The following is a 24,952-nucleotide window of genomic DNA, read 5'->3' on the forward strand; positions in this document are numbered from 1 at the left end:
TCCCTCGAGAAAATGTTTTTGCGTTAAAGCCACCGTCGAGGGTTGAGATCGCTCCGCTGGGGGTTAGTTCTTGGGTCATGGCTAATTCATGGCAACCTTGGACCATGGTCGACTTGCAACAGCCTTATCAAGGCAATGGGCTGCCTTTTTTTTTTTTTTTTTTTTGGGTTAACGCACCATCACGAGCGCCCCCTATTCGGCCCTACAATTTCAGCAGGAGAGGTAAATTAGGGAATTCAGCAAGCAAGTTTCGACTTCTAACACAACTGCAAACGTGGGGGCATCAAGCATTTTTCATTTTTCAAGGTCGCTTATTGCTTGCTGAACTATCTCATGGCCAGGGCTAAAACACGAAACTTGGGACCCGAAGAGCAACATCCCAACGATTCTTCCTTTGCCAGTTGATCTACACCCCGGGGGCAATGAGCTGCCTTATTCAGCAGGCCCATGGGGGTTGCCCTCTGCGAGAGCCCCCTGTGGCAGCCATGGTTGGCTTGTGGGGGGTGCTTCATTCGGGGGCACCCCGCGACCATCTTTATCAGCCCACGACTTGCCATCGCAAGCTTGCAGTCTGCTATGATCACTTATTTCGGAAAGATTGCTCTCCTGTGGCTCTTTATCATTGGGTTAACTTGGTTAATCTAGATTGACTCACTCTTATTATTTATTAATTAATTTATTTATTGGTTTGTTTTCTCATAATACACTAGTATTTTTCATCTAATGTGTTGTATTGCTTAATTTTTGGCCAAAATTCATTAACCGTTACCAGAGTTGCCCTTGAGATTTTATGGAACTCAAGCGAAATTTTATATGAAATTATTAATATTTAAAAATATTATTTATATGTACATAAGCAGTCCCTTTCCTTTTCAATTTTAATATTTTTTTTTTCTTGCAGATGCACCTATAATGCACTGCCTCATATTTAGCTTATGTATACATATTTTAATACAGTTAAATTTGGTCTAGGCATTGAATTTGAAAGGGCTGTTAGGGATTAAATCTAAAAGAAAGGCTAGGCAGCCTAGAAAACCTAAGATTTAATGAAGGGCCTAGGCAGCCTAGAAGACCTATGCCTAAGGCGAGCCAGCCACGGCAATATCATTCATTTCTTCCGTTCCTTGTCATCTACTTGCAATGTCCGATCCAATCCCGTAAGAAACCGATATCAGATTAGCAAGTTTTCACTGAAAAGGCAAACAGTTGGATTGATCATCAACCACTGTTTGATTAGATTAGGGGTCGAAGGTTTCCTTTGCTTGCACGTCTCTGTCATTTAACTGACTGCTTGGCTCTCATGCTTATCTCGTCCAAGAACAATTTGTCATGGGAACAGCACGAAAGAAACGCATTTTGCTGGCAAACGATTAAACCCCTCGAATTGGCCCAATTTGTTTTGTTTCAATTTGGTTTGGTTTTAGTTTACTGAGCCATAAGTTCGATTTTGAGTTGATAAGCGATGAGTTTGATTCCGTCATCAAATCAAAGCAAACAACAAATGATACTGTTTATGATCGTTTATATATATATATTTTAAGCATCAAAATCAAGTCGTTTTGTCTAAATCATGATCGGTTCTAATTTTCTTGCCCAACAGGAGAGGAAGTACAAGGAGATAATTGGACGTGGAGCTAATCGAAGTACGAATAGAAACTAGGCCCTTCGTTCCGCGACAAAAATAAATTTCGGGAACGAATTCAATTGGGCGGGACAGGCGCAGAACGAAGACAAATGGAACGGAGCAAGCGTAGCCCTAGAAAGTTAGGAACCTCCTGCCCATCTTTCGCTCTCCCCAGCCTCCCGCGAAATCCTATAGCCCCTTAAAACTCCCTCCAGTCTGTTCCCCCTCTCCATACCCACGTTGTATAAACCCTCCTTTCTTCTTCCGAACAGCGCCGCCGGTTGGGGCTCCGGCCTATCACCCGCCGCTAAGCCGTCGAGTCCTTCTCTACCTGCTGCTACTGCCGTCGACCGAGGCGATTGTGGTCTCTCTCTCTCTTTCTCTCCCTCCCATTAGGTATAAATGTGATGAACTAACAATCCTGTTCTAGGTTCTTGATACTTTGATTTATTGGTCTTCCAGTTTATATATATAGATACACATGTAGGATTTTTCTTCCAGTTTAGGTATGGATTTCTGCAATTGCATTGCAGATATATATTTTTTGAATAGGTCTGCATGAGCTGACATTTTTGAAATAGTAGATTATTGCGGTAGGTCTTTTGTTTGAGAAATGGCAAGAGCAGAATTTGCATAAACTTTCTGTGTATGTTTTAGAGTGCAGGATTATTGAGACTGGAGGGTTGGCTAATCTGGAGGTTAGGGTTGTTTAACAGATTGTCCGGAAAGTGGTTGCAAAAAATTGTGATAGTTACTGCAAGGTAGTGATTGTGTGAAAATATGGGCGTGGTTAGATTGATTACTCCCCTAGAGGCATTAGTGAGCTCTATGGAGTGGAATTGAGTGCGTGTGGAAATGTGTGGGAGAATTTTCATAAACTCATCCACTTCACGTAAGGTGATGTAAGCAAACCATGCTTCTGGGTGGCAGAGTGGGAATATCTTTTTGAAGGAGGTCTTTTTTTCCTTCATTTATTTGCTTACAGAAAAGAAGAGTTGCTTACATCATTCTTTTGCAGATGAAGTAGGGTTTTTGTTGTTCAAAGGAAATGTGTATCATTGGCAAGTTGGTGGGTAAATGGGGCAATGTTCTAGTATGGAAAGCTTTCATGAATGGTTCTTTCTCTACATGCTAATTCTGTCACTCTCTTCTTCTTGGAGAGCCTCACTCTAGGAAGGGGCTTGGAAATTTGGGCCCCTCCTAAAGTTTTTCCTTTTATTTGGTGTGGTATTGTAGATAAACTGATATAGCATGGGAAGCTATAAACAATCATCTTTACATTGTCTGATGCTCAAAGATGCTTGGAGTTGGATTTATCGACTGTTTGGTGCATTTTCACTTTATGCATAATCTGGTGCATTTGATGGGAAAAAGATCTGAAGCCTTTGAGAACATGAAAAATTCAACCTATTCTTTTGAGTGATTCATTCTGATTTTTCTAGTTAGTTCTGGACGATTCATTTGGTATTGCCTTTTCTCTTTTTTTTTTTTTAATTTTTTTTTTGTTATTTTTGGAAAATTTTGCGTGGCTATAGATATATGGTAGTGTTTGGTTGGTTCTGCCTCCCTTTTTTGGAGTGCTTTTCTAATTATTTATATAAAGAAATCGTAGTTCAGGACCATTTCTATTGTTGAACTACCATTTCTATTGTTGAAATGATATTTGTATAACCATACTTTCCTCCCCTCTCCCTGCTAAGTGATCTTGGGAGAGTAATGCTAGTTCAAAATGATGCATAATATAGTGGATTCAAATTTGCTACACAATCTTGTTGTGGGAATCTTGTCATTCAATGTTTTTTTTCTTCTCTATCGAGATTTATAGCTTCTGAATTATTTATATATTATAAGCCCATGGAAGTCCTTGATGAACTTCCACAAGATTAAAGAATTTTAACTGTGTTCAAACTAAAAGGAAGACAGTTTATCTTATATGCCCCCACTTATTTACTCTCAAAGTGTAATTCAATAGTAACCTTGCTCATTCCGTGTTACCTTCCCTTTCTATAATGGGAGAGAGAATATAAAAACTTGCCCATTGAACAATGTGATAAAACAAGGTTCTTGTGGCAATAAGGTGAAAGCTTCAAATAGATGGTTAATATGTGAATTTGTATATTTGGTCAGCCTTGTTCAAGTGCAAAGTGGTTATAGGGATGGGTGATAAGTCTCGGATTTGAGACTTATGCAAATTTGGAATTGAGTAGTTGTAGAATTCAAATTGGAGGGAGAGAGAGAGAATTTAAAAGGAGGGGGGAGAATTGAGAAGAAAAGAGAGAGAATTTTGGAGGGAAAGATTTATGTTCTATTCAATTGCATAAATCCCATCCTTGGCGCCTCTTTTCCTTTTATAGGCAGCCTTATGGTTGTAATTGCCAGGGTACAAGTGGTTAGAGCTGTAATCGTTTAGTACAACTATGGCTTATGTCATAGAACCATGCCAAGTTTTGCTGCGGATTTATTTTTTTCCTGCTATGTCTTTAATTGCTTACTATGTTTATTTGTTATTCCATAGAATTCTCTTTTATTCCAGCTACTAGTTAGTTAGAGAGAATATCCAGCTGTAAAGGTGTTTGGGATATGACAAAATAGTTGGTTATGGGAGCTGCAATCTGCTGTGGCAGCCCCCTAGGATAGCTATATAAGCCCAAACGGCTCCTGAGAATGGTTATCGAGAATCAATTAACAAATTCCAGATTTACTCCCTGCATTCTCTCTCTATCTTCCAAACTATTCTCTCCCTCAATCTTCTTCTTCTCTCTAAACCTTTCTCTTCTACTACCATTCCCTAACCAATTCTAATACACCTCGGGCGGAAGTTGACAGCAGTCTCAGCGACTGTGACATTTGGTATCAGAGCAACGACCCCGGCAGCAGAGGACCACACGGAGCAATGGCCGAAGGCACTCGCATGAAGAATATGGAGTCACAACTCCAGCAAGTCACCTCAACCGTGGGAGAGTTCCAACATTGCGTGGATCGTTTGGAGTTGGGTTCTGAGAAGAACTACGAGGCTATTGGAGGACTCGAGCGTAGGCTTGAAAACGGCTTGAATCAAATGAGGGAGGATATCAACCAGATGAGAGAGGAGATGGGGAATCAGCTTCAGTGATTCATGCTAATGTTTACCCAGTAAAACCAGGTGAGAATAGCTCCTGATTTCCCTCCTCGAGCTAGAACAGAACCTATCTTGCATAATGAGAGGGTGAACAGAGGCAATGGGACCTCGGAGGTTGAGGTTGGGGTTGAGCAGGACGATGAGATCGAAACTGAAACAAGGAGAGGAAGGGAGGACAGAATTGCTCCACCCCAACTAGGATTTCCAATGCCGAGAATGGAAATTCCGGTATTTGAAGGAACTAATCCTAGGTGGTGGATTAGGAAGTGTGAACGGATGTTCAAATGGTATAATATACCAGTAGAAAGAAGGGTGGCCCTGGTCGTAGCTTATTTTGACGATGCAGTGGATGCATGGTTCCAAGGATGGACCCGAACGAGGGAGATTCACACCAGGCCAAGTTCTTTTCCAACTTAGATTTGCGCTCGGGCTATCACCAAATAAGGATGAAGCCCGAGGATATCCACAAAACGGCCTTCCGCACACACCATGGTCATTTTGAGTTCTTGGTGATGCCCTTTGGGCTCACCAATGTCTCAGCCACTTTCCAATCTCTAATGAATTAGATATTTGAACCCTATTTAAGGAAGTTCATCCTTGTATTCTTTGATGACATCCTTGTTTATAGCCCCACCTTGGACCAACACCTAATCCACCTAAGAACCACTCTTGAGGTCCTTAGAAGAAACCAGCTATTTGTCAAAAAATCTAAATGTGCATTTGGCCAAAACCAAGTGAAATACTTGGGACACTTAATTTCAAAAGAAGGAATCAGCACCGGTCCTAGCAAGGTGGAGGCCATGCTCAACTGGCCAAAACCCACCACAATAAGGGCTCTTAGAGGATTTTTGGGGTTGATTGGCTATTATCGTAGATTTGTTAAGGGGTATGGAATCTTGAGCAAACCACTTACTAACCTGTTAAAGAAGGGAAACTTCCAGTGGGGGCCGGAGGCAGACTCTGCCTTCGAAGGGCTGAAGTTGGCAGCAAGCAGGGTTCCCACACTCGGGCTGCCGGACTTCAACAAGCCCTTCGTGCTAGAGACGGATGCTTGCGGAGTGGGGATAGGCTCGATATTGATGCAGGATGGAAGACCATTGGCCTTTCTGAGCCAAGCCCTCAGTCTTAGACACCTGGGGCTTAGTGTTTATGAGAAGGAGTTCTTGGCTGTCTTGATGGTTGTTGAAAAGTGGTGCCCTTATCTGGAGGTGGGAAGGTTTATCATCAAGACGGATCACGAGTCCCTGAAGTTCCTGCTCCAACAAAAGCTTCAATCCCAACTCCAAAGGAAAGGGATGACCAAGCTAATGGGTTTGGACTACTCAATTCAATACAAGAAAGGGAAGGAGAACCTAGCAGCGGATGCATTGTCCAGGTGTCAAGAAGAAGCCAGATCGGCCGCCATGACTGTGGTAATTCCTGAATGGTGTAAAGAGATGGTGGACAGCTATGAGGGAGACGACCGTATTTAGGGCCTGCTGGAAAAATTGGCTCTGGGAAGCGGGGAGACAAAAGGCTATACGATGAGAGATGGGCTGCTGAGGTATAAGGGTCGGATAGTAATAGGCCACAAGGAGGAGCTTAAGAGTAAAATTCTGCAGTCACTTCATGAGTCTCCTATAGGGGGACATTCGGGCATCCAAAACACCTACTTGAGGGTGCGGCAGCTATTCTACTAGCTCGGACTAAGGGAAACAGTCAAAAGGTTTGTCTTGGGGTGTGACACATGTAAGAGGTGCAAACATGAGAACGTGGCATACCCTGGACTTCTTCAACCATTGCCCATTCCAGAACAGTCATGGACAAGTGTGTCCATGGATTTCATTGAGGGACTGCCATGTTCGGAGGGCAAGGACTGTATAATGGTGATTGTCAATAGGTTCACTAAGTTTGCGCACTTTGTGGGACTAGCACACCCTTACATGGATCAGGAGGTGGCCCGGGCGTTCACTGACCGGGTAGTTGCCATGCATGGGGTCCCTAAGACCATCATATCCGACCAGGATAAGATTTTTACCAGCCACTTTTGGAGGGAGTTGATGAAAAATATGGGCACAGAACTCAATCTATCGACTGCATACCACCCTCAGTCAGATGGACAGATCGAAAGGGTGAACCAAAGTCTCGAAACCTACCTCCGTTACGTGTGTTTGCTGCAGCCCAAGGATTGGCATAGGTGGCTAGCTCTAGCTCAGTGGTGGTACAATTCCAGTCACCACACATCAATAAAGATGTCACCCTTTGAAGTTGTATTTGGGTTTAAGCCTCCAATTCTATCGGCCATCGAAGATTGTACCTCAGCTGCTGCAGTTGAAGAATATTTCCAGCAAAGGAGAGGGGTGATACAACAACTCAAACAAGAGTTGGCATCAGCCTAAAACCGGATGAAGCAGCAGGCTGATAGGAGGAGGACTGACAGAGAATTCGGAGTAGGAGATAATGTCTATCTACGGCTGAGGTACCCTCACCTTAAATCCATTTCTCAAGGCTCGGTCTCTAAACTCAGCCCTAAATACTTTGGGCCTTTTCCCATAACGGCTAGGATTGGCAAGGTGGCTTATCGTTTACAACTTCCCGAAGGATCTCACATTCACCCAATCTTCCATGTTTCCCTATTAAAGAAGTCAATAGGGCAGGAACGGGTGAACCCGAGGTTGCCTGCGTTACTTAAGGGGAAGGAAGTTACAAGGGAGCCAAAGGCCATATTGGACAGAAGAGTCATCTACCATCAAGGGGCTCCTCTTATGCAGGTGCTAGTCAGGTGGCAAGGAGAATCAGGAAAGGAAGACACCTGGGAGTACCTTCCCCAGTTACTACAACAATTTCCCCGGACCGCCAACCTCCTAAATATTTCTTGAGGACAAGAAATTGCTGAACGGAAGGGCATTGTCACAGAACCATGCCAAGTTTTGCTGAGGATTTATTTTTTTTCCTGCTATGTCTTTAATTGCTTGCTATGTTTATTTGTTATTCCATAGAATTCTCTTTTATTCCAGCTACTAGTTAGTTAGAGAGAATATCCAGCTGTAAAGGTGTTTGGGATATGACAAAATAGTTGGTATGGAGCTGCAATCTGTTGTGGCAGCCCCCTAGGATAGCTATATAAGCCCAAACGGCTCCTGAGAATGGTTATCGAGAATCAATCAACAAATTCCAGATTTACTCCCTGCATTCTCTCTCTATCTCCCAAACTATTCTCTCCCTCAATCTTCTTCTTCTCTCTAAACCTTTCTCTTCTACTACCATTCCCTAACCAATTCTAATACACCTTGGGTGGAAGTTGACAGCAGTCTCAGCTACTAAAACAACAACAACAACATATTCAGCCTTTATCCCACTATGTGGGGTCGGCTACATGAATTCTAGACTTCCATGTATTTCTATCTTTTGTCATATCCTCATTTAGATCCATATATTTCATATCAAATTTTAATGTCTCTCCCAAATTCTTCTTGGGTCTACATCTACCTCTTTTTGTGACTAATTGTTCCATTTCATCAACTCTCCTCACAGGAGCGTCTCTTAGTCTCCTTCTCACATGACCAAACCATCTTAGTCTAATCTCTCTCATCTTCTCCTTGATTGGCACTACTCCTATCTTATTACGAATAATTTCATTTCTAATTTTATCCTTTCTTGTATGTCCGCACATCCATCTTAACATCCTCATCTCCGCTACACTCGTCTTTTGCTCATGCTGGTATTTGACTGCTCAACATTCTGAGCCATACAGCAAGACTGGTCTTATAGCTGTCCTATAAAATTTTTCTTTCAATTTTAATGGGATTTTACCATCACATAACACCCCCGATGCATTTCTCCATTTTAACCAACCTGCCTTAATTCTATGTGCGACATCCTCGTGGATTTCTCCATCTTTTTGAATCACTGATCCCAAATATCGAAAATGGTCTTTTCTTTGTAAGATTTGGTCTGCTAATTTTATTATAACATCATCCACTCTTGCATTTTTACTGAATTTGCATTCCATATATTCTGTTTTCTTTCTACTTAATTTAAATCCCTTAGATTCTAAATTGTTTCTCCACAACTCAAGCTTAGTGTTCACTCCTTCTTTTGTTTCATCCACCAACATTATGTCGTCTGCAAATAACATACACCATGGCACATCTGTCTGAATATCTTTAGTGAGTTCATCCATTACTAGGGCAAATAAGTATGGGCTTAGTGCAGAACCTTGATGCAGTCCTATTGTAGTTGTAAATGGTTCAGTATCCCCTCCGCATGTTCTGACCCTTGTCTCTACACCATGATCCATGTCCTTAAGGGCTTGTATATAGGCTATTTTGACTCCTTTTTTCTCTAAAACCCTCCATAATACTTCTCTAGGGACCCTATCATAGGCCTTTTCTAGATCTATAAACACCATATGTAGGTCCTTCTGATGATCTCGATACTTTTCCATTAGACGCCTCAGTAAATATATAGCTTCCATTGTTGACCTACTAGGCATGAAACCAAACTGATTTTCTGACACCTTTGTTTCCTTTCTGAGCCTCTGCTCTATTACTCTCTTCCAGAGTTTCATGGTATGACTCATTAACTTAATTCCTCTATAATTTTTACAGTTTTGAACATCTCCTTTGTTCTTGTATATAGGAACCAAAGTACTCTTCCTCCACTCATCTGGCATCTTTTTTGATTTAAGGATGGCGTTAAATAGTTGCGTTAGCCAGGAGATGCCCTCTTCTCCCATGCATTTCCATGCTTCTATTGGTATATTATCTAGTCCCACTGCCTTATGATTTTTCATCTTTTTTAATGCTTGCCTTATTTCATTTGAACTTATGCGTCGATAGAATGTATAGCTCACATTCCCTTCGGAGTTACTAAGATGTCCCAACCTAACTCTTGTGTCACCACCATCATTAAATAATTTTGTGAAATACTCCTTCCATCTCTCCTTGATCGCTCCCTCATTTATTAAAACATTTTGATTGTCATCTTTTATGCATTTCACTTAATTTAAATCCCGTGTTTTTCTTTCTCTTGCTTTAGCTAATTTATATATATCCCTTTCTCAATCTTTTGTATCAAGTCGTTCATATAGATTCTTATATGTTTTTGACCTTGCTTCACTAACAGCTCTTTTTGCTACCTTTTTTGCTTCTTTATAATTTTTTTGATTTTCTTCATTGTTGCATTGATATACCGCCTTATAGCAAGTTTTCTTATTTTTAATTTTCAATTGTACCTCTTCATTCCACCACCAAGACTCCTTAAGGTTAGGGGCTCTACCATTTGTCTCTCCAAGGACTACCTTTGCCGTGCTTCTCAGAGCATTAGCCATTTCTTTCCACATTTGGTTTGTCTGTCTTTTTCCATTCCATTCCCTTCTACCCCTTAATTTTTCTTTGAAGATTAGTTGTTTCTCCCTTTTTAAATTCCACCACCTGATTCTTGGATTTTGTTTTATGTGATTTTTTCTCTTCCAATTTCTTACTTGGACGTTAAGTACTAGAAGTCTATGTTGAGTAGTCAAACACTCTCCCGGTATCACCTTACAATTCCTACAACATAACCGATCCTCTTGTCTCATGAGGAAGTAATCTATTTGGGTGCTTGAGGTGATATTTTTATATGTGATTAAGTGTTCGTCCCGTTTTTTGAACCTAGTATTGGTTATAATGAGCCCATATGCCATAGCAAAATCTAGGATAGATTTACCCTCATTATTAATTTCCCCGAATCCATACCCTCCATGTACCTCTCTATATCCGTTTCCGTCTCTACCCACGTGCCCATTTAAGTCACCTCCTATAATCACTTTCTCTCCTCTTGGTATCATTTGTATGAGTCCCTCTAAGTCCTCCCAGAATTTTGCTTTTATCTCATCACCTAACCCCGCTTGTGGTGCATATGTACTAAAGATATTCATAGTCATTCTTCCTAGACTAATTTTCACCATAATAATCCTATCCCCTATTCTCTTTACATCCACTACCTCATCTATTAAGCTTTTATCCATAATAATCCCCATTCCATTTTTCGCTCGATCAGTTCCTGTGTACCATATTTTATATCCAGCTTCTGATAAAGTTTTTGCTTTTTTCCCTACCCATCTCGTCTCTTGAAGGCACATAATATTAATTTTTCTCCTAATCATCACATCCACCACTTCCATAGTTTTGCCTGTTAATGTTCCTATGTTCCATGACCCAATCCTTAATCTATGATTTTGTTTTTGGCCTTGACTTTGGATTTGATTTTGTTTTTGATTTTGGTTTTGGTTTTGATTTTGATTTTGGTTTTGATTTTGATTTTGGACTAGCTTCTTTACCCACATCCGTCCAAGCAAATGCGAGAACTCTTGCTCATTTATCACTACATCCGGGCGCCGATGCAGCGGTCCTATCTCACTTGTCACTACACGGGGGCAGTGTAGCGCGTCGCTATGAAGGGTTACGCCCACGCCTAGACGATTTTTCATAATTTGTCTAGAGTTCATGTTTTGGATCCGACTAAGTTTTACGTTGGCTGTCGGCTACTTAACGCAACCCCCCTCCTTTATCCGGGCTTGAGACCGACAGTGGATAACATCCCCAGGCGGAGTTACAGCAGTCTCAGCTACTGTGACAGCTTATTACAATACTAGGCTAATTACAGCCTTTCCCCCCTAACTACTAATTACATTCATGCCCTTGCCTGCCCTTTAGGGTCATGACAATGGGTTAACAAACCGTGGTATGTTCTGATAAGTATGGAGGTTAAGGGCTTCTGAGGAACTTTCTTTCATTCCTCCTTACATAAGTTAATAAATTAACTAGGATGACAACTGCTATATGGGTGTTTGAGAGCCGTGAATTAAGTTTCAACTGGTGGGATTCCTTTGCAGGTTGTTTCTTTTTGTTATCAAAGTTAGGTTGTGTCTAGGTTAGAGTGTTAGAGATGCCTGTTCACGTATGGGATTTTTCCTTTATTGAGGAGATAGGTGAGAGTTTTACCCTTCTCTGAGGAGATGCCTATTCACCTATTGCAATTGAGTGGTGATTATTCAAAAGTTTATTATCCTTTTCTGTTCTACCATATGCTAAATTGATGTTAGATATATATGGAACAATTTTTTTTTTTTTTTACTTTTGTTTTTGTTCTCAATATTAATATGTTTCAAAGGCCTCACTTTTCTGGTTGCTCTGTGAGCCTTATTTAATTTGTGAGATGATTATGTGTTTTTCATTCAGCAGTATGCTAAACAATTGCCTGTCAAAAGGGAATCTGAATCCTTGAAGCCCGTCAGCTGCTTGACTACGTGAAAGTATGTGCTGTTCTTGTTAAATATAAGTAGTTAAACACCTTTTGGGTTTCTATTGCTCGTAATGGTGTTTTAACTCTACACTACAGTCTTCTTTTTTTTTTTTTTTTTTTTGTGTGGTTAAATCCTCTACAGTCTTTCTGTTGGTGCATATGTTTGGCTCAAAAGCATAGATCGTCATTATAGTTTGTGATTTTTTTTTTTTTTGAAAAGACGTAAGATGCTGGTGGATCACCAATGTAGGTTGAATTTTGATTGCATCCGACGGTTCAATAGCTGCCAACATGAAACCAAGAAGCAATCAGGTTCCAAGAGCTCAGGGGTCCCAAAGTTTCCAAGGGGAGGGTCCTAATTGGATGCTTATTGCTGGTGGTGCCTTGATAAGTACATTATCAATTCGCCTTGGTTTCAAGTTGAAGCATGTGCTTGATGCAAAGGAATCCAATAAAATGTGCAATGGTTTAAAAGGTCTGAAATAATAAATCATTCCACTGTTTTTTTTCCTATTGTTTATACCTGTTCTTTCTTGCTTCTCACAATTTTTGCGAAACTTAGGGAATGGAAATTCTAGTGGCAGAAATAAGTCAGGGAGTTGTTTGCATTCCAATGGATGCTGCTTTGCCCAAGGTGATGGTGCCTGCTTCAATTACCTTTCAGGTGAGAAATCTCTTAGGTCCTGTGTTTTACCCTGCCACGGATAGCTTGCCTATGCATGCTTGGGCCTAATTTCTGCTTGGTTTTTGGCTGCTTTCTAGTCATTGGATGCAAATGTTGTCAGGAGATTGGTGATTTCATCTTCATTATCATGAGTTCTTGTAATAACTTTCCACTGCATCCAGTGATGTGTACTTGAATTATGTACTTTTTAAGTTGGGATGGAAAATGACCTCTGTATTAGTAGTATCTCCCTCTAGACATTGAGTCTTCACATGAATCTCAAATGCCATCCTATTAAGGTGGCATGTGAATCATCCTCTTCTCCCAGGAATGCGTCTCACTATTATGTCTCTCCAAGTGTCATCTCTTGAAGTGGCACATGAATATCCATGCCTCTCTTGCCAGGAGTAAGTGCTTCAGGATGTCTCATTGAGTGTCAAGGCTCAGAGGTGGCATGCAAATCTCTATAATTTCCCCCTTTCTGCGAGAGAGACTGGCAGCTGCACTGTAGTCTACCCATAGCCAATTGTACTTCTGTCATTTGAGACATATATTTGTGTCACGAATGGCTGAAAAGATATTCAATCTTATTCCCCCTTGAAGGGTTTCAATGAAAATATATACAAGATAGTCTATCACAACAGGCAGCTTCCAAATCTAGATTAGGCAGTTTTCTAATCTAGATTTGGAAACATATACAAGTTAGGATACAACTAAAAAAACAAGAACCATAATCTTCTAGAAGATGTGTCACACAACTATGGAAAACAGGATTAATCAAGCATATCAAATCCAAAATATCTCATGTAATTTCTATCACTCCCCCTCGAGATTGTGAGTGAATGTCACGCATTCCAATCTTGCTTAGTAGTCTTTGACACACAACTCCCAGTAGACCTTTTGTCAAAACATCTGCCAATTGATCACTTTAAGATACAAATGGGGTGCAAATTAGTCCATTGTCCAACTTTTCTTTAATAAAATGTTTATCCACTTTAATGTGATTTGTTCGGTCACATTGAACTGGATTGTGTGTAATGCTTATAGTCGATTTATTGTCACAGTAGAGTCTCATAAGGGCTTCTTAATTGATCTTGAGATTATCTAACTGTATCTTAAGCTACAATAATTCACATATCCCTAGGGCTATTGACCTGAATTTTGGTTCAATACTTGACCGGGCCACAACATTTTGCTTCTTACTTCTCCAACTCACAAGATTACCCCTGAGGAATGTGCAATATCCAGATGTAGACCTTTTATCCACCATGGACCCTGTATAATTAGCATCCGTATATGCTTCAAGAGACATGGTGTCTCCCTTTTTGAATGGGATACCTTTTTCGGGAATCCCCTTTAAGTAGTGCAAGATCCTATATATTGCTTTTAGGTGAGTCTCCTTTGGATTGTGCATGAATTGACTAACCACACTCACTGCATAAGTAATGTCCAGCTGAGTGTGTGCTAGGTAAATGACTACCACCTTATCTTCGGGGGACCTCTCCTAACCAATGATTAGGCTCAATTGGGGTGTCAACAGCCTTGCTTCCTAATATTCTTGTTTTGGTTAGTAGACCAAGTATGTATTTCTATTGTGAGATAAAAATCCCCTCCTTAGAATGAGCCACTTCTATTCACAAGAAATACTTTAATTTGCCTAGCTCTTTGATTTCAAACTCTTCGACCAGACATTTTCTCAATGTTTCCATGTCTTTTATATCATCACTGGTGACAATAATGTCATCCACGTATACCAATAATGTTGTCACTCTCGCTGTAGTTGATTGATGCACAAACAAAGTATGATCTCCTCGACTTTGTATCCCATACCAAGCATAACTTTTGTAAAGCGGCCAAACCAGACTCTTGGTGATTGTTTTAGTCCATACAAAGCCATCTTTAATCTGCACACCACCTTTTCCTTAGTCTTTGGCCCAAACCCTAGTGGCAACTCCATGTAAATCTCCTCTTTTAGATCACCATGTAAGAAAGCATTTTTTACATCGAATTGTTGCAGTGGCCAGCCTAAATTAGTAGCTAAGGACAACGACACCCTTATTGTATTTATTTTTGCAATTGGAACAAAAGTATCCAGATAGTCTACCCTATAAATCTGTGTATAGCCTTTAGCCACTAGCCTTGCTTTGTATAGATCTAAGGATCCATCTGACTTGTACTTGACAATGTATACTCACTTATATCCCATTGGATGTTTTCCTCTAGGCAGACTGACCAATTCCCAAATTTGATTTTTCTCCAGGGTTGCCATCTCGACCTCCAGGTATTCTTCCAATTCTCATTACCTATTGCTTCAAAAAAGGTTTTGGGAACTTAAATTGTGTTTAGGCTAGAGAGAAAGGCTTTATGTGTAGGAGATAGTTTTGAATAGGTCATGAATAAATGTAGGGGATGTTTTGTACATGTTCTTGTTCCCTTTCTAAGAGCAATAGGGAGGTCAAGTTCACAACTAGGAGGTAGATCATGCTCACTCAAATCAAGTTTAGCTTCAGGTATCATAGGTGATGTTTCAGGTTTAATAGGAGAAATACCTGGAGAAATGTCAATAGGTGGAGGAAAATCAGTAGTAGGACTTGAATTAGATGTAACCTGCATAGGTGGAGGAATCGTAATTTTCTCCTTGAATAGATCTGCAGGGGACAGGAAGTAAGTGATTGAGGCTTCCCTTGTATCATCCATGAGGAGTCTTTTAAGGTAACAGAAGGAAGAGGGGAAGAAGGTAGATCAGGGAGGAACAAATCCCCATCCCTATCATCTGATACTATAGTCTTCCCCTGAAGATAAGTTTGAGTAAAGTAAGGTCTATCCTCAACAAAGGTAACATTAGTTGAAATAAAACACTTCTTGGTAGGAGGATGATAGCACTTATAATCTTTTTGAGTGGAGGAATACCCAATAAACACACACTTGAGGGCATGTGGATCAAGTTTGCCTATGTTAGGAGTATGGACATGAACAAAAGCAAGACAACCGAACACTTTGGGTGTTGGACAGCTAGAGGCATGAAGTTCGGGGAAAGTCTTGGTGAGAAGTTGAATTGGACTTCTAAAATCAAGACTTCTAGAGGGTAGTCTATTAATGAGGAATGTGGATGTTAAGGCTGCCTCTTCCCAATACTATTTGGGAACATTATTGTGGAAGAGAAGAGTCCTAGTAACAACCAAGAGATGGCCATTCTTTCTCTTAGCCATTCCATTTTGCTGAGGGGTATAAATGCAAGAAGATTCGTGGATTGTGCCTCTGTTGAAAGAAAACAGATAAGGAGTAATTGAAGTAATCTTTAGCATTATCAGATCTAAACCTTTTTATTTCAACCCCAAACTGTGTTTTAATCATGCTGTAAAACATGGAAAAAACAATGCCCACTTCAGATTTAGTTTTTAGTAAATACAACCAGACCACCCGAGTGTAATCATCAACAAAAGAAATGAACCAATGTGCCCCTAAGATGTTAGGAATAGTAGAAGGACCCCATATATCATTGTGAATTAGTATAAATGGAAGACTACTTCTTTTATTAGAAGGAGAAAAATGATACTCTCTTGTGTTTTGCAAATTCACACACATCACAGTGGAATTTCCTAACATCTAAACCTTTGAATAATGAAGGAAACAACACTTTAAGGACCATAAAAGAGGGATGACCAAGACGGAAGTGTTGCAGCCACAACTTATCTTTATTGGACTAAGCAAGGAATGATACAGGGGATACTCTCCTCTTATTAGCCTGCCCACTTGGTTCTTCAAGGTAGTAGAGTCCAACCTTTTCCCTAGCATGCCCCATCATCTTCTTCGTGTCCTGTTTTTGAAATTCATAGAAAGTTGGATAGAAAATCTCACAACAATTACCATTTGAGGTGAGTTTTTGAATAGAGACAAGGTTAGTGAAGAGTTTAGGGACATGAAGAACATTCTTGAGGGTGAGATGTTTGCTTATAAGAACAATCCGTTGACCAGCCACAGTGGTTGATGATCCATCAGCCATTGTTATTTTCTTAGAATTTGAGCATGGTGTATACGAAATGAATTGATGTGAGGAACATGTCATGTGGTCTGTGGCTCCAGGGTCGAATATTCAAGTATTAGGATGAGATTTATTCGAAGCATGAAAGGTAAGAGAAGAAGAAGTACCTGTGAGGGCTAGAGAGTAGGTACTTGTCTCAACTTTATTTTCTAGTGATCCCAACAAACTCCTCAGCTTTTCAATCTCTTCCCTATTAAGTTCCATTGCATCTATCTGATCTGGAACTTTTTGGTCAGTTTGTTGATGGCCACTGGCCACAAAGACTTTTCCTTGGCCCTTTGGTTGTCCTCCCTTGGGTGGCTTACCATGGAGTTTCCAACACTTCTTTTTGGTGTGTCAGGGCTTCTTGTAGTAGGAGCACCACAATAAGTCTTTGTTTGTCATCTTGTATGAATCTGTCACTTTCTTTTCCTCTCTAGATCCCTTACCCCGATTAGAATCTTTCAAGGTTACAAGGGCAGAACTATCCGAAGGGGAACCATCAAGCATTTCTCCTCTTCGTCCTTCCTTTGCACGCACAATGGAGATTGCCTCATTTAGAGAAGGTAGATCCTCCTTGCCAAGGATTTGCACTCTCATTACATCAAACTCCATGTTTAGGCCTGCAAGAAAGTCATAAGTTCTTTCTTTTTCAACAAACCTCTTTTGTGTAGTCGCACCTTCATTGTACTTCATCTGAATGCATTGGTAGTGATCTAACTCTTTCCATATGGTCTGCAATAGATTTGCATACTCAGTGATAGATTGAGAGCCTTATTTGGTGGCTGCTACTTTGGTCTTGATCTCATAGATCTGAGTAGCATCATGCACTTTGGAGTAGGTGAGCTTCACAACATCCCAAATCTCCTTGGTAGTCTTTAGGAACATGACTATGTCACTAATCTCTGCCATCATGGAATTCCAAAGCCAAGACATGACCAAAGCCAGGCTGCATAGGATCACTCTCCTTTGGCCTGGTTCCAAGTAGGTGATTTAGCTTTCCTTTACCCTTCAAAAATGTCCGGATCAACTGAGACCACTTCAAGTAATTCCTTCGATTCAACTTGTAGGCCGCTTGAATGTTCTGTAGCTCTCCTCTTGAGATTACACCATTACTTCCAGCAAACGGGACCTCTGTTGTATTAATGGAATTAGCTGAATCTGTCATGGTGTTGTGAGATTTTGACATCTATGTAAGAAGATTGAATATCGAAGAAGACCATGACAATCGGAGGTCACAAAGACCAGTGATCGACATCCTAAGGTTCTGATACCATGTCACAAATGGCTGAAAAGATATTCAATCTTATTCCCTCTTGAAGGGTTTTGGTGAAAATATATACAAGATGATATCACAATAGGCAGCTTCCAAATCTAGATTAGGCAGTTTCCTAATCTAGATTTGCCTAATCTAGATTTGGAAATATATACAAGTTAGGATACGACTAAAAAAACAAGAACCATAATCTTCTAGAAGATGTATCACACAACCATGGAAAACAGGATTAATCACGCATATCAAATCCAACATATATCGTGTAATTTATAACAATTTGCTCAACCAAAAAGAAATCTCCACTTGAGTGCTCTATGCCGTTTGTTTATTGCAAGGACACTTGCTGCTCATCCTCAGATCAACAGCTGAAACTGTTTGTTTTAGCCTCCATTGCTGTTATACACACTTGCAAGGGTCTTTTCCATCAATAATGCCATGTGACATGCATGGCTTGACCAATGGAACTGCCTGTCCAAGTGCTCTTTCTCCAGCCACTCCCTTTATCATGCACGGGTGAGCAAGATCTCCAATTATATTGGCTCATCATGCTAGTTCTCTAGTAGCTAGTTATTGACCTCCACTCATTCAACAACTCCAATAGCAAAGGCTGAGGCAGGGTATCTAGGTGTGCCTTCCACGTGGCATACGTCTTGCCACCATCGTGTTATGTGGTCCATGCATTGATAGCAATGGGCCCAAGGTTCTGAATGTTAGCGTGCTGGAGTCTGTTGTGTGTCTGCCAGTGCCTAACAAGTGCCCGATGTGGTTGATAGGCAATTGGTCATCCAACCATTTGACTTGCTGGTAGCAAGACGGCCATACAGCAGCCCAGCACCAAGCCAGCTGTGTGTGGAGTGTGTAGCCATTGAAATTGCAATGCCCAGCTAGCAGCAGGCCTGCATCTCAATCTCGAGCAACATGTCACACGCAGCATATTTTGATGCCATGTGAAGAGAAAAGAGGCCAAGCATTGGAGGATTATAGATTGAAGAGCCTTGGACATTTATGGAAGACTAGAGATTCCGGATGACTCCATAACTGATAATATGGAATGTTTTATTGTAAATATCTTAGATATTTGGGTAAAATATTCTAGATTTCAATGGTAACCATTAGTTGTAATTGATCTCCTTCGTCCATTATAAGATGGAGTGTCTATATAAAGCGGAGAGGCCTCATTTGGCCAAGCCATCCTCAAAGATCCTAGAAGAAAAGATCTCTAAAGTTGTACTTTTTCTCTCTCTAATAATATAAACCTCCTATTCACTCAAACTCTCAAAGCTCATTGTCACAACCTTAGGGTTAGTTAGGGTTGTGATAGGAATTGGGAGAAGAAATCAGAATTGTAGGAGGGGGAAAAATCAGTAGAAAGAGGGAGAGGTATTGAGAGAAAGGGGAAGGAACTTGAGGGAGAATGGAGAGAAATGTTAGGGAGAGAATTAGAGTTTCTTTCATTCAATTCAAGCATGCCCACTCTCTTACAGCAATGGCTTATTTATAGCCTCCAGCCATCATCCGCCCATGTGCAATACAACTATAAGCCTAACAATTACTATATCCTTATTACAATATTGCCCTTATACTACTATTAGGGACATGACAATTCCCCTCGCCTTGAAACATTTCTTGTCCCTAAGAAATGCCAAACCTCCACAGCTTTTCATATCCTTTTTCCTTCTCTTCCACAGCTTGGATGGAGAAGTTTTGAAAAAATTCTGTATGCATAACAGATTTGCAGTGGTTCTCATGTCCTTTAATTCTTCATCCTTTTTTACAACAATATCCGCAAACGCCTTAAAATGCAGCAATGTCGAGTCTAGGAGTTGTTGCAACATTAATTTCCGTCATCTCCCCATCCGTCATTGCAATAGGCAAAAATCCCAATTGGCCATTTGTAGCAATAATGCACAAAGCCGTAGCAACTTTGTTCTCCATGGTCAAGCTTTTGACTGCTGCATCTATCTTCCTTAGCTTTCCTCCCGTTACAGCCATTTGCCAAGATTCCTCACAACTTTGAATCTGTTGCTGATGAGGGAAATGCCTAATAGGGTCATAACTCATAGGAGATTTCCCTTGGCTGGAAGAAAAATTATCTGCAACACCTATCTTGTTTACCTCTCTTCCCTCCAACATTAAAAACTGGTTTGCACCTTTTGAATTCTGGTTTACATCTTTGGAAATGACAGCAACATGGTGACACCATTTAAGATCTGCAAAACTTCCTCCTGCTAGTGCTGTCTTCACCCTCTCATCAGCTAAGGAATCCTCAGCATTATCCGAAACCATAGACAATGGCATAGTATCCTTAGGAGCTCCACCATCAGTTCCATTTCTATTGGAATTCTGATTCGGAACACCATCCGATCCTTTCGTCCCTGCTCTAATCACAAGAGGTAACGGATTGGCTTTGGCTTCCTCAATCAGTTTCTCAAATGTTGCCCCTGTTTCCTCTCTTAGCCTTTCGGTAGTTGCATCTTGAGGTAGTAGTTCTACTTTTAGCTTCTCAATTAATGCAGTAGAGTTCCCTTCAACATTGCGGGTTGTCGACGTTGATTGAGCATGTGTGTTATTTAGAACTGGACCAATTTTAGATTCAAAGATGTTTATCTCCAATTCCAGAAATCTCTTGTTGCCTCCTCCTCCTATTGCTCTATGATTGACTGCATCAATCATTTCTTGTTGTGGGCTTCCGTGATTGTCATCTAGTCCATCTTCACCAAGATTTTATTTTCCAAAGGAATCAGAACCTGCTGTCCCAACCACTGGATTGTTACAACTTCCCTCTATGTAATGCTGTTCACCACCAAAACTACTCTCGACTTTGCAATCATCCTTCTTGTTATTGCTGCCTAAATCCGAATATTTCTTCTTCTACCCAGAATCTAAAGCAAGCAGTGACTTGTCCTTCCACAAGCTTGACTTCTCCTTAGGCGACTTCATTTTCATAAACTCATGAGGAGAATGAGGATTACTCATAGGATATGCAAGCTTCTCTATAATAATTGGATCAGAGTATTCCCTGGAAAGTAGACAAGCAGGTAATCTAACATGGTTTTGTCTCGCACACATTATCATGTATTGGTCCATCATCCCTCTTCTGAAGTCATCCCAAATTTCACGGGTGTGACTAAACTCCTCACGCAACATATCGGCAGTAGTGTCTATCTTCTTATCCACCACTGATTCTATAGGTCCAATATGTTTTGGCCTCTCCGTCATTGTTGCTGACACTTGCTGCCATTGAGATTCCATTTACTTCATTCCCATGTCATTTGCCATTAGAATTCAGATCGCGGGTGGATAATCGATTGCCTCAAGGATCGATAGCTGAGAAACCACCTCTGTTGGAATCAGCTCCACCTGTAGCTCGCACCACCTGCAATTGATCGACTCAGTTGTTCGATCAATCCTACAGCTGCTTCCTGAAACTCCTACTGCGACTTGATCAGCCTCCTCTAAACTGCCATTACTATCTTCTTTGATCTGCAATTGACAGTCGATCAAGACTAACAACAGTTGCAATCTCAACGATTTCCCAATCCAAACAGATCGCTGGAAATCACTGCACTCGATCGCTGTGGATCAACTACCGTTCAAGATCTACTTTACTGTGGATCAGCGAATGTGGTTAGCGTCTAAACTTAATAGCTTCAGTCGTCAAATTTGAGATTCAACCAGAGATCGCCTGGTTGCTTCTCGGTCTCGAATGCTGAAAATTCACCGAAAGTCGGAATTGCCTGGCCCAATCACCTTCAAATTCCGAACCGAAATTATAGCTAATTAATCGAATGGCATTCTCCTACCATAATCACTTGGTTTGTTTGCTTCCTTGATCGGTTAAGCCCCACACCTTCTTCAATCGGCTCTGTTACTCAGTTGGCGCCACTGTAACACATTAATTGACTCTAGCACGACCATCGCTTGCTGAATTTCGCCTTCTCACAACCTACTACAATCACCTAGGGTTACAGAATCTCCTAAACTTGCTTCGCCTTCCTTAATTGATTGAAAGAATGTTTGGAATCTCCGTCAAAACCACTGCAATTCTGAGTTGAGAGTTGCTTCTACCTTTCGATTAGGATCAGTCCTTGATTTCAATAGTTGAGATCAATCGAATTTGTTGGAATGCTTGAATTCACCGGCTCATCGAAATTTGTTGCTCAACCAATTTCATCGAGAGTGTCGGACTTCCAATTAGAGTCGCCTGGCCTGCTTGTCTGCTAATTCTAATCAGTTGAAATTGCTCCAGGAGTTGTCGGAAGCACCGTCGGAACGGCTTGGCCAAGTCGTTTTCACACGCCTTCACAATCTGGACCTTAATCCAGATCCTCAGCCTAGAATTCCTCCAACGGAATCACTAAAGTTGATTTAACCGGCAAAAACTTGAACACATATTGCTAGAATTCACAACTTGAATGGATGGCTCTCTTCAAATCGAATCAAATCACAGGCAAGGATTGGTGCTCTGATACCAACTGTCACAACCCTAGGGATAGTTAGGGTTGTGATAGGAATTGGGAGAAGAAATCAGAATTGTAGGAGGGGGAAAAAATCAGTAGAAAGAGGGAGAGATATTGAGAGAAAGGGGAAGGAACTTGAGGGAGAATGGAGAGAAATGTTAGGGAGAGAATTAGAGTTTCTTTCATTCAATTCAAGCATGCCCATTCTCTTGCAGCAATGGCTTATTTATAGCCTCCAGCCATCATCCGCCCCATGTGCAATACAACTATAAGCCTAACAATTATTATATTCTTATTACAATATTACCCTTATACTACTATTAGGGACATGACACTCATCTTGCCCGATGAATGTTGCCTGAACCTCCAATTGCCAACTTTGTGAGGGCACGTGAATCTCCATACTCAGTCCTCTAGAGATTATCCTCCCCATTACATTTATCAGAGTGCTAGCCTTGTGAGGTGACCCATAAATCTCCAGAGTCTCTTTCTCGGGAGATTTGAGACTTTTTTGGGCAGGGTAGGTGCCTTACCTGTAGCTAATTTTTGCGAGGACAGTAAGAGGCATATCTCTGCTCAACCAATAAAACTCTCTGCTTTATAATTCCATATAGCTTGCTTATTGCAAGGATGCTTGCTGCATTTCCTTGACTGATGAAACTCTTTGCTTTAGCTCTATCACCATCACTGACCCTTGTACAACTTGGACAATGGATCTGTTCACTGGAGTACTTTGCTTATCATGTACTCCTTCCACCATGTGGAGACACTGTCCAATCATGTTGCCTCAGCATCCCAAGTTCTCCAACAGCTAGTTACCAGTATCTAACCATTTGATAACTCCAACAGCCTAGGCGTGGCAAGGCGTAGATCTCCCTCCACAATGGACTTCTAAGAACTGATGCATTGGAGATTAGAGTTACAGGTTTCATTGAGGGCTTGTTCCTCTCCCGGGGGAGTTTAGGTCTGCCCAGTTAAGAGAGGAGGGGGGTCCCAACCAGAACATTAATAAGCAGTAGCTGATTCCTGTCACCTGGACAATGCTATCACGCTGGGCTGAATGAAGACTTGTATCATTCAAATGTTGCCTTCTGTTTCCTATATTTGATTTTATGTTTCTTCTGAGAATGATCCCAGTCCTTGACAAACATGCAATAGGCACCTTTAATTGTCTAGCAAGTCATCCCTTTAGCATTGTTGCAGTTTGAAATTGTTCTTTGACCAATCCTTTTTATTTTGACACCCCCAAAATGGTGAAGATATAGTTTTCAGATACTGTTTGTACTGGGCTTTTGAATCAGGAACCCAAGATATGCTGGAAATTAAGCAGCAGTCCAATGGAGAATTACAAGCCAAAGCTGAAATGGCACTACCACTGGCGACAGTTTCCACTACAGAATTCAACAAAGAGAATGGTGTGATGTGGTCATCTTCTCCTGACCGTCTTGAGCTCCCTCAGAAGCCATTTCACCACTCGAGCAGCTCTGACTCTCCCTGTGTTTCAGAATCCGGGTCTGACATCTTCAGCAAGCGAGAAGTGATTCAGAAGCTGAGGCAGCAGCTGAGGAGAAGGGATGATATGATACTGGAGATGCAAGATCAGATTGTTGAGTTGGAGAATTCTCTCAACTCTCAGTTCTCTCATTCTTCCCATCTGCAATCACTACTGGATGTTGCAAACAGGGATCTGCTTGATTCGGAAAGAGAAATCCAGAGGCTGAGGAAAGCAATTGTGGATCACTGCGCAGGACAAGTTGATCCGAATGAACAGCCATTGGCAGTCCCATTTCGGCCATCTGAAGGGCAAAATGGCCTCACGACCAGCACAAATGGTTATCTTGACAGTGAGAAGGACAGAGGAGATAGGGAGAGGATTGAGATGCTGAAGAGGGAAGTTGATGAGTTAAGGGAAGTTATAGAAGGAAAAGATTTCCTGCTGCAGAACTACAAGGAGCAGAAGGTAGAGCTCTCTATGAAGGTCAAGGAATTGCAGCTGAGATTGGATTCTCAGCTCCCAAATATTTTGTAGACAACATCACAACTCTTGTGCATTCTTTGCTTGTGCTTGCCTTTCCTTCTTTTTCTATTTGACTTCAGGTTCCAATTTTTGAAAAGCCTTGTTCTCATTCCATTCCTTTGCCTGTTGTTATATTTTTGGTCGTGTGTATATTAGAACAACAACAACAAAATATCCTTTGCAGACTTGACCTTGTGTGCTGTCACTTCTTGAGGTTGAACTTGAGAGTTTGCTTCCATTTTATTTTCTTACAGGGCAGTCCGTCCCACGAAGTGTTCTAATACGTTTGCAATGCAGTATTATGCTAGCTAGCTTTTGCTCCATCAAAGCAAGCTGCGTTTCCTTTCTCTCGTTCCAATTTTAGGTTAAGCTTTTGACATTGACACTGGTAATTCACCCTTCAATATTTATTAGTATACAAAATCTTCCAATTTTCATTGGTTTATTGATTTCCCCCCCTTCATTCTTGAATCTTGATGAACAGAAGGCACTTGCAGAGTTTACCC

General features: G+C 41.0%; 1 protein-coding gene across 10 annotated transcripts; it reads left to right on the top strand.

Annotated features, from left to right (window-relative positions):
• The first annotated feature begins 1,010 nt into the window (after window positions 1-1,010).
• On the top strand, window positions 1,011-24,695 carry LOC127801212 (uncharacterized). Of its 10 annotated transcripts, XM_052336122.1 has the most exons (6): window positions 1,011-1,157; window positions 1,601-2,020; window positions 11,948-12,018; window positions 12,259-12,483; window positions 12,571-12,672; window positions 23,731-24,695. In XM_052336122.1, exons 4-6 carry the CDS (start codon window positions 12,300-12,302, stop codon window positions 24,456-24,458), a joined length of 1,014 nt encoding a protein of 337 aa, XP_052192082.1. In that variant the 5' UTR covers window positions 1,011-1,157; window positions 1,601-2,020; window positions 11,948-12,018; window positions 12,259-12,299; the 3' UTR covers window positions 24,459-24,695. The 10 variants fall into 10 exon arrangements, with proteins under 10 accessions (XP_052192082.1, XP_052192084.1, XP_052192083.1 ...); XM_052336124.1 differs by lacking the exon at window positions 1,011-1,157 and having other exon boundaries at window positions 1,277-2,020; window positions 11,948-12,022; window positions 12,236-12,483; XM_052336123.1 differs by lacking the exon at window positions 1,011-1,157 and having other exon boundaries at window positions 1,277-2,020; window positions 12,229-12,483.
• The last annotated feature ends 257 nt before the right edge of the window (window positions 24,696-24,952 follow it).

This window comes from Diospyros lotus, chromosome 5 (assembly GCF_014633365.1).
Source record: "Diospyros lotus cultivar Yz01 chromosome 5, ASM1463336v1, whole genome shotgun sequence".
Taxonomy (NCBI): Eukaryota; Viridiplantae; Streptophyta; class Magnoliopsida; order Ericales; family Ebenaceae; genus Diospyros; species Diospyros lotus.